The sequence below is a fragment of the Nymphaea colorata genome, chromosome 11 (genome assembly GCF_008831285.2).
Source record: "Nymphaea colorata isolate Beijing-Zhang1983 chromosome 11, ASM883128v2, whole genome shotgun sequence".
NCBI classification, from domain to species: Eukaryota; Viridiplantae; Streptophyta; class Magnoliopsida; order Nymphaeales; family Nymphaeaceae; genus Nymphaea; species Nymphaea colorata.
In genome coordinates this window covers 5,184,476-5,194,847 of record NC_045148.1, presented here as the reverse complement: position 1 = coordinate 5,194,847, position 10,372 = coordinate 5,184,476, and the positions used below count along the sequence as shown (strand labels likewise).

General features: G+C 34.7%; 1 protein-coding gene across 1 annotated transcript; it reads left to right on the top strand.

Annotated features, from left to right (window-relative positions):
- Nucleotides 1–406: 406 nt before the first annotated feature.
- LOC116264309 (loganic acid O-methyltransferase-like) lies at nt 407–2,233 on the top strand (the record flags this gene model as incomplete). The annotated part of the gene is made up of 2 exons (XM_031644448.1): nt 407–754; nt 1,835–2,233. Coding segments are annotated over 2 exons (747 nt in total), but the record flags the coding sequence as incomplete, so codon positions are not given.
- Between the last annotated feature and the right edge of the window lie 8,139 nt (nt 2,234–10,372).

The window sequence follows — 10,372 nt, the reverse complement described above, 5'->3', positions numbered from 1 at the left end:
CAGTTCCCTTTGTCTAAGTTGCATTCAGTTAATAACTCTTTGTGGACTGATTAACTATTTATCATGTTCAAAATGTGTTAGAATTAATATTGCTTGAAATTTCACATACAACTTGCAGAAAAGCAGCTTTTTGGCTGTCAAAGATATGGTACGTGAAGCAATTGTTGACAAGTTTGATGTCCCAGATCGTGGGGGCACAATTCAAATTGCAGACCTCGGCTGCTCAGTTGGACCCAACACATTCTATACCATGCAAACTATTGTTGACGCAATCTTGCTGAAACTCAAAAAACTAACAGGCCGTCATCAAGTGGATGGAGTGGAATTCCAGGGGTTCTTCAATGACTAATTCGGGAATGATTTTAAATTGCTCATCAATTCCATCCCTTTCGACTGAACATACTGTGTGGCAGCAGTGCCTGGATCGTTTTATTCGCGTTTGTTTCCCCGAGCATCAATTCATTGCTTTAATTCTTCAGTCTCACTGCATTGGCTATCCGAGTCTCCCAATGGTGTAGCCAACAAGGGGAGGATACTATATTATGGTGGTGGGCCAGACGTTCTAAATGCTTATATTGCACAGTTCAGGTTGGACATGATGGCATTTCTAAGTGGAAGGGCAGAGGAACTAGTGACCGGAGGACTGCTGATTCTTCAGTTCTTGTGTCGCCCTAAATGCATGGCACCCGATGCCGCTCGCTATGATATCGTGATCAGCTTTGTTGAGCCTGTTCTTCGAGAATTTGTTATGGAGGTAAGTCCTAAGGCCATGGTCATAGTTAATCCTATGTTTTAGCTAACATCAAGAAAGCTCTTTCTTTTTATTTTCCCTTTATTTAGGGTGAGTGGTTCATTTCACTGCCCTCTTGTGCCCTCCACCCTCAATGTTCACACAGCATGCTTCAAGACCTATTACGGTTCAGAGGAAGAGTGCATTGGGAAGTGGATGTGACAATGACTACTTCAAGATTTGAGTAGAAGCCCCTTGAGAAAGTGGACTACTTTGCCACCTAGTGAGATATAACCTCTTGGGGTTTTAAGAGAAGTTTCTTTTTCATTTCCTTTTTGATGCCCAAAAAAGCCATGCGGGGCTGTGTCTAGCTGTTTCATTTCATTATGAAGCTCGAGTATTTGGCACAAAGTAGAAAATTAAATTCAAAACTAGAGAACTAACAATTGAATCTCGAGGCCTTATAATCGTATAGCGTGAAATGAGTCGAGAGCAAATCACCCAAGTTATTTTGCTCAACAGATCGATGTGTGGTCAGCGTCTCATGTTGTTAGTGTGACATTGTCAAAATCAAGTAAATATGATGTCGAGATGCACCTAATAGTTATAAGAACAAGTAACTAGTTATAGAACCATAGTTTCATGTGATTCTTGTATAATTCCTTTTTACAAAAAAGAACAGAAATCTTGAAATCTCAAAGAAAAGGATTCACAAATGCCAACCAATTTACGTGCACCATTTTGATGAATGATTGGTTCAGTTGTGTTATACCAGAAAACGGTAATGAGATGAAGCAGCCTACCTTTTTAGGAAAAATTAAAAGTAGGCAGGCTCTCAACAAAAGATCCAATAACAAATAGACGTTCAACTTTTGAAATTCAATAAAAATGCCACCAACTTTTGCCTCAAATTCTCAAGACCACTGTACCAGTAAAAATATTAAAATAATAAAAAAATATGAAAATATTCTTGTTTTAGTCATTTTTTTAATTAGAAAAAAGACAGTAGCCACGAATGAAAGTGCTAATTAATGCACTAAAATGTATGTTCCTTGTTCTCCTTGCTTTGATGACTGGTTATGAGATGAACTTGTGGCTTTGTAATTTGATTTGAAGAGTAAAGTGAAGGAAGAGGAGCTGGATTCATTCCAAATTCCATTGTTTGCTCCAAGCATCGAAGAGTTCAAAGAAGTGGTAGAGATGAACGGGTGCTTTACCGTCCATGTGGCAGAACATGTGAATCAAGGGTGGGGATTGAAAGGGGGAGGGGATGATGGGACTGAGTCTGATCTCGCACAGCTAGCACAAAGCATAAGCATTAGCTCGAGGGCAGCTTGTGAGAAAATGTTGAGCGACCATTTTGGCAGCAACATCTTGGATGGGCTTCTCCAAAGGTTCCCGAATAAAGTGTACCAACACTTCTCTGCTCTAATTCCTTCCATACCTTCACCTCCGCCAACTGCATTCTTTGTTCTGCAAAAGAAGCCACATTCTCCTGCCTAGTTCCTTTTGCTTCCTAACTCCTCCTCTTAGGGGATGAGTAATGCTATTATGGAAGGAATTAGAGCATGTAGTATGCAGCAATCAATAATTTGAACTGTCCATGTCTTCCTGTAGCTTGGGAAATTTTGATAGCTGATGGAGCTTAATGCAAATCATGGTTAAGAGTTTGAGTTTTTTATTTTAACTCTTCTAGAAGATGTAGCATCTGTTTTCTTGTCCCCCCAACACCTCCATGTTTGAGAACTATGTTCATGGTAAGTGTCTCTACATTTTACAGTTTATCCTTCTTTAATTTTCAATTTTTAAAACTTGAAGGGTCGAGTTTTCTCCAATGCATCTGTAAATCATGGTCATGGTGGCGTAGAGATGAGTGTTGTAAGGGGCAACTCGTTGAAACCCTCGTGAGTGTTTGGAGAGAACCTCCCAAGCATCACTTGTGTGCTCGGGCATGCAGGTCGGACTCCTACCACGTTCAACTGAAGAATGTAACAAAAATATCATGAGTCCCAAGGACCTAGTGAGTAATCCACAAATGAATAGAATACACCTCCATGACGGGCTTCAATATACCTTGTTTGAAGACGTATGAGTATTTTTGCAATGTGCACTTTATCATGACCACCTTATGTTCGCTAAGAAAATCAAACTTCTCTTATTGTGGATATATGAGACATGAAAACATTGATATAAACAAGCTTGCATAACATTATTGTCAAATTTTAAGTATAAAACGTAAAGTACCTACAAACATTGGAAAAAATCTACTTTAAAATTACTAGGAGACTTTGATCACTTATGAAGTAAAAACATCGTGAGTCCTAAGGACCTAGTGAGTAATCCACACATGGAATAGAATACACCTCCATGACGGGCTTCAATATACCTTGTTTGAAGAAGTATGAGTATTTTTGCAATGCGCACTTTATCATGACCACCTTATGTTCGCTAAGAAAATCAAAGTTCTCTTTTTGGGGATATATGAGCCATGAAAACATTGATATAAACAACCTTGCATAACATTATTGTTAAATTTTAAGTATAAAACGTAAAGTACCTACAAACATTGGAAAAAATCTACTTTAAAATAACTAGAAAACTTAGATCACTTATGAAATGTCCCAGTAAAAGAGAGGTTCATCCTATTGACTATAATGAGGCCCAAAGGCCCCATCCCCTGAGGTCCTGAGCTACGTTGGTGCCAACAATGGCAGCGGTGCACACTTGAACTTGAATGCCAACAAATACTCCTTATGGAAATCAAACGAGATACCTACTTTTTGACGTGCCCTTCACCCAACCAACTATGCCAACCAGCAACGAGGGAACTTGGTTTTTGCACCAAAGGAAAAATCATCATTTGGCCAAATGTGCATTATTTTCACATTTTTCTAAGTTAGGAACCACATAAACCTAACTTAAATATTTCATGCATCAAGATTGAACTAAGTATGGCTCACACAGAGCCTAAACCCACCTTGAACCCAACATGGAGTCAATTAGGTCAGTTTGACAAAAAACTGAACCCAGTTGACCTAAGCCTGGTTTGGACCTACATCCAACCTAGCCCAGACCTAGGACATGCCTAGCTCAACCTCCTAACATTGATCTTAAATTCATTTGTGCCCAAGCTGTACCAAGCTCCCATACATGAATCTCAGATCCTAAATTTAAACTCCAAATATGCAATCTAGATCTATAATCAGCATTGTTACAGGCCTGGATCTCATATCTGATATCCAAAATCATTTTTCTTGATGCAAAGCAAGATCTAAACATCTGATCTAAATCCAAAATCCAATCCATACTTAGAATTCAGATCAAAATCCAGATTGAGCATCAGGTCTTCAATCTAGAGATATGAAGTTATACATCTTGATCTAGATCCGTCCTAGCCGTGCATCTTAAGGCTGGCTAGGGTTTTTCATCATTTTTAAAGAACAAACCCTAGGAGTGCTGCTCCTGACTCCCATTTTCTTGAAATTATTTCAAAAATTGAAATTATATCATAAAATGTGGACCTTTGATCAGATTTCTAAGCAGATCTAAATTGTTGATCTGTTTGACGCCTCATCAATCCTTGTTTTCATTTTCTAAAATTTTAATTGATTAGATTTGGATGAAGATCAGCTAAAATCATTATAAATAGGAGCTGGGGGTCGTGCAACCCCCTATTCCGTGTGTTTGGTATTATTTTTATAAGGTAAGTGCAACAATCTCTCTATTGTTTTACTTAGTTGATTCCTTATTCTTTTGCTAACTTAGACTCCCTTTCTTTGGTATATTTTTTTATGGTTTTTCAAAGGGTTAGGACGTGGACCAGCAAGAGAAAATGAAGAAGGAAGAGGAAAAAAAGAAGGAAAATGAGAAGAAGAAGAAAAAGGCATGATTTCTCTCTTTTTCCCTCTCTCTCTCTTTCTCTTGTCTTCTATAGATCTCACTTGGATATCATCCCTCTCTTCCATATCCTTTGTTCTTTATTAGATTTTTTCGTGTACATTCATCACAATGCACATGCACATGCACTTAGTTCTTGATTTTGATGCATACATATTTGCTTTGCTTGATTTAATTTATGTTTAGTTTGATTTATGTGTGTAGATGTTATTTTATTTCATTGCTCTTAGTTCTAATGTGATTAGTTGATTGATTCATATGGTTAATTTTGTCATATTTGGGGATTTCAATAAAATATAGTTTAAGAGATGTTAAATTTTGAGTTAGGTGAGAATCGGACTTGCTGTCATAAGTCAGATTTTTGGTTAACTTCAAATAACTATATCTCTCAAACCAGAAATCATTTTTGCAATATGTAAAAACATCTAATTTGTATATGTCTACTTTGTGCCTACCAAATTTTGAGTATCACGTTAAGATTTGACCTCACAATCACGTTGATTTTACAAATTGGTTTTTTTGTCTTAAATTTCCGACAGAATTAAGTCCTGAAATTTTCTTGGATTAATCAACTTAGTTCTCTCAATCCAGAAATCCAAATTAAGTTCTGTAAGGAAAAAGAGTTCACCGTAGGTGTCTAGTTCCATCACCTAAAATCTTATATGATTTGATATTGTTTTGGCCTCTTAATTCAACGTTTTGGTCAGATCTATTTTCTGCAACTTTTTGAAGAATTCTGCAGAAAACATTATTTCTTCTCAACTTTGCACATGCATTACTTTTTGTGTAGTTAAGCTTTTTGAATGCTTACAAGTTCATTAGTTTTTTTTTATCTTGTCATAAATCCATCTTCAAATATTTAGCCAAAAAGAATCTCCTATATGTTCTAAATGGGATCACAAAATCGGGTGCTTGAACAGTTCATTACAGAAAAAATGAAGTTTACTAAGTTTGTCACACTCTCATTTTAATGTTTAGAGGTTTTTTTAGATGTGTAAGTTTGTGTAGATTCTCTAGTATGTAGACAACCTAAAATATAAATTTCGGATCAATATAAGTTTTCTATCCCTACTTTACATATCTTTGAAATTCATGATTGAATTATTTTCTTATTATCTAATTTCCTGTACAAAACTGTTTTATAGCCATGTTTTTGAGACTATATCTTTTTGTTCTCAAAAACTCATTCAATTTGGTTGGAAGCTTGACATACAGAGAGTATGTATAATAAGTTCCATGCTCATTGGACATTGTTACATCAACTTTTGCGTGCGTGCAACATGGATTATTAAATTGTTTTGAAATTTTCTGGTACTTAGCCAAATTTGACTCTGTCGGTAAATTGTTATTTTTGTAGCAAGTTTGCATATCAATAACTTTTTCATCATTCATTATTTTCAGACTTACAAAGTCCAACTGATTCTCTGTTTTGTTGTGAAGCTAGAGACTAAATTGCAAGTCAATCTAAGTTATTTAGATAGGTTTTGGGTCATGCAAGTTTCATAGAACTAAAAATGTTTTCTACTTTGTTTTCTATAAAAAGCCTGTTTTCTGCACCGGATTTTCGGATGAATATCTTATTTTTTGATTTATCACTTGGAATTGATTAAAAGATATATGGAGATCCATACAAAAAATTTCATGAAGATTGGATTTCATTTGTTTGGCTTTTAAGACCAATCAAATTAGCTGCAGAGAATAAATAGTAGTTTTCTAGGACTTGGTCAAATTTATGTTTCTTACATAGTTAGAGATTTTCCATATGATTTATCTTAACTTAAATATTTTTACTTTCTCCGTGGTAAAATCTCAAATTGACATCACTATCATGTGAATAATCATTTTAGGGTTTTAAGATGTGTTTCTATTTGATTAATTGTGTTCATGCATAGTTAAATGTGCATTATTTCAAAAATATTGCATTTGCACTTCAGTATAGAAATTTAGGGTTTTGAATGAGCCTGCAACAATATGCCTTTCTCATTAAGCTTGATTTATCAAGTGAAAGACCTATTTTCAATCTGAATTTCATAATTGTTTCAAGATAACATGTCATTCATGCATATATATTTGTATTGTTAGTTTTATTTTCAATAATGTGGTTAGTTATGTGCACTCATATATCTTGCTTTTGTAATGTATTCATTGAGTTCATAAATACACATAGATTTAGGTTTCGTATTAATTAAGGTCATCAACTATACATTTGCAGTGATATCCCATATGTGTACTTGACTTAAGTTGATTATATGAAAAATATAGATTTCAGAATCATAGTTTTCAAATGCATATTTTCAAACTAGCCATTTCAAACATGTTTTTTGTAAAACCTGTATGCATTCATAATTGGTATCTAATCCTTAGTATTAAACCGAACTAAAAGCATAGGCTTCTCTCAGTATTTTAACCAAGACCAAATATTAAGTCCATGATTTTGTACCTAACTTTGAACCTTAGATGTTATGCATCTATTCTCTAGTTAGGCTAAAGTCAAACCTTAGTCAAGTTAGACTCAAACCCTAGCCAAGTTTGACCCAAACCTTAATATGGCTAGACATGGGGATCTTGGAAGAAATGGATCCAAATCTCAATGAATTGGTTTTAAATATCAAATTTGAGATCAAGTATGAGATCAGATTTGGATACAACTTGCATCAGAAGATTTAGATTATTAAATTCAGATCTAATAAGAATTGGATTCTAGATTTGAATTCCGTATCAATCTTTTGGATTTGGATGACAATTTGAATCAATATTTGAAATGCTTATTCTGGATTTTAGAATTTAAACCCTGAAATTATACCGCTATACCTCATTTTGAATTTAGATTATGAATTTTGGATAAAAGATTCATTTGTGAATTGGATCTGCCCTCAGTTTAGGATTTGAACTTTGTATTCTAAATAACCCTAAATATAAACCATGTATCTGGATCAAATATTGAATGTTTGGACTATTCTTAGTAAATATTTGGATATGAATTTTGAATCAAAATATTCCTAGGTCTACATCCCAAACATAGAAACTAGATCTCGATAATATAATGAATATAGTTTTGCATGCATTCATATTAGACTTAGTGACTTAGTATTTAACTCTTGCTCGGGTCTATTATGATATTGATCATGAACTATGTTATTTGATTCAAGAATTTTTAGCTTATGCTCTCCAATATTGATGATCCACTTAGATTTCTAAATCCTCTTATTTAAAAATTCAGGACCCCTTTTGCATTTAGTTTTGACAATGATTCCACTTTGGGACCTTAAACATTTAATCTAGTCCTTGATCTGTTTACCCCTGTTAAAGGCGGTAGTAACGGTCAGATCTCGTACCGACGAGTCGAGTCCTATCTCTCATGGGTTCCTGCAGTGGGAATATAGAGGCGAGTAAATATTTTGATCATTTTTTGTTTGTTCCATATGAATGGTCATGACATGTAAGATTGTGAAATTTTGCATGGTCAACATAACCTATTGATGATGTGGCACAAAAGCTCAACACATTTATCGGGACAATAGCTCGAGTTCCTCACAAGACACCCTTAAACTACTTTGAGTCTAGAAAAACTTCCTACTACTTACAAGGAAGCTTTATGGGATCTTGTAAAGGTAATATTAGTTATGTATTCATATACAGAATTTACATGCTACAATTGTCTTTTGTTGCTAATCTTTTTTATATTTTCATGAAAATGTTTTTTTAATCTAGTAGTTCAATATGTGAAATTTCCATTCCTAGTTAGGGAGATAGTTACTTGTGAACTTTCCAAAATTTTTAGGTTGTCCATTCAACCTCTTCATTGCTGTTTTAGTTAGTCTAGGAACTAGAATATCCCAATCTCAAATTTTAGACTCATGTTTTGCTAAATTCTACATAGTTCTTAGTGAGTTTTTAAAGTATTGTTACGTTATTATGTTGTTTTATGTTGATTTTTTTTATCTTAACACCTCAATTTTTGTTGATTTAAGTTTATATGCATTCAATGCAGCACTATTACGCCAATGATGGGAAGTTAAAGAAATGAGTACTCACTAAATATGCTAGGTTGTGGAGAAACTGGAGACATAGTCTTAGAGTTGAATACAAGAAGTTCAATAATTTGTAGGACCGACTAAATAATCGACCTGAGAACATACCGTTAGAGCAATGGAAGGCTCCTCAGTAGAACGAACCAATCCTGAATATGCCATCAAAGACATTTGTGAGAGCTTCTTGACACTTGATGTAGGAATCCTTGCCCAAGGTGGAAGGCCACAAGATGGGTTGGATGTCAAATGCCCATCTCCAGACAGCTAATCTTTGGAGATTTTCTTCCTTTCTTTTCTTTCAATTTACAGTTAAATCTCATGAGTTGCTTTTGTTGCTTCTTTTTTCCTTTGATTTTCCTTATTTCCAAGTGAGTGCACTTTTTTGTCCTTATGAGGTAGAACTTAGTTGTTGTTTGCTTCAATTGACTTAGTCGTCAACTCTACAACACTGGACCCATTAATTTGCAGTGATATTCCATGTCGAGAAGATGTACCCCAACATATATCGTCCTTTTGATGCAAAGGAACCAAGGTGTAGAGAGAAAAAAAAAATGGAAATTTCATTGGGAGGTATCAAAAGCATCCTGATCGAAGCAGGAAGAGCAAGAAATTTTTTACTTTTTTTTCCCTGCTTCAAATAAAGGCAGAGTGCTTCATGAGAAATGATTAGTGCAAATGAATTGCGATGGAGGTGCACTTTTCTGTTTTGAAACTTTAGTTCTATCGAAGTCATAATAACTAAAGTATAAAGTCAACAGAGAAATGAATTGTTGCTAATCAATTACCTATTCTATGGAGAAGCCAATCCACTCCAAACCCTTGCTAGGCCACGATTTAAAATGATGGAGGTGCTCTTTTCTATTTTGCAAGCTTAGTTACTGCTGCAATTCTAATAAGTGGCTGCAGGAACTAGATTGGCACTAAAGGTGATCCCACTCTGCTCACTTGAATGTGCATTACTTTTGGACATATAGAAGATCATGATCATCTTGATAGTTTACAGTATTGATGTTGATGAACCATCCAGCTGATGTTTTGGGAATTCTTCTCAGGTGTGTGGCCCTAAAAATGTTGCAATAAAATGGTCAGCTCACTTGGTGCAGTTGGATCTAAGAGTGTCAGGCACATTGTTTCCAACTTCCCCATTTGTATTTGACCTGGTAAAACTATTACTGGACCTCTCTTCTTTATGCTAAATTACATAATTTTAATTTTATATCAGATTTTGGTAGGTGCAGTTTCAATGTTACATGGTAACATGTTTGAGTTTGTGGAAAAGCAATTTGACTGGTTGGTTCACCATATTGTAGTCCCTTCTAGTATTTTGGAAGAAATCATGTTTTACTTTCTCCTTTTAGTTAGGATGAAATTGAAGGTAAACCTTCAACAACTTAGTGACTGCGCATGACTTTGCATTTTGCATTCTCTCATAGAACTTTTTTTTTTATATTTTATTTTTGAGTCGGTAAAATTTTCAAAAGCATAGAGTTTTAATTAAAATTTTGTTAAAGTGATTATCAATCACAAACTCGTGTCATTCTAAACAAAAATAATAATATAAAACAGCACATGGCTGTTGTATAATGATAATAATTGTTATGTTGTATTGTTGTAGCATGTAGATTTGTGGCATGCAGGTTTAAATGTGTTGTATTTCCATTTATATGTGGAATGATGATGCTTCAAGTAAGATTTTATTAAAAATTTATATCAT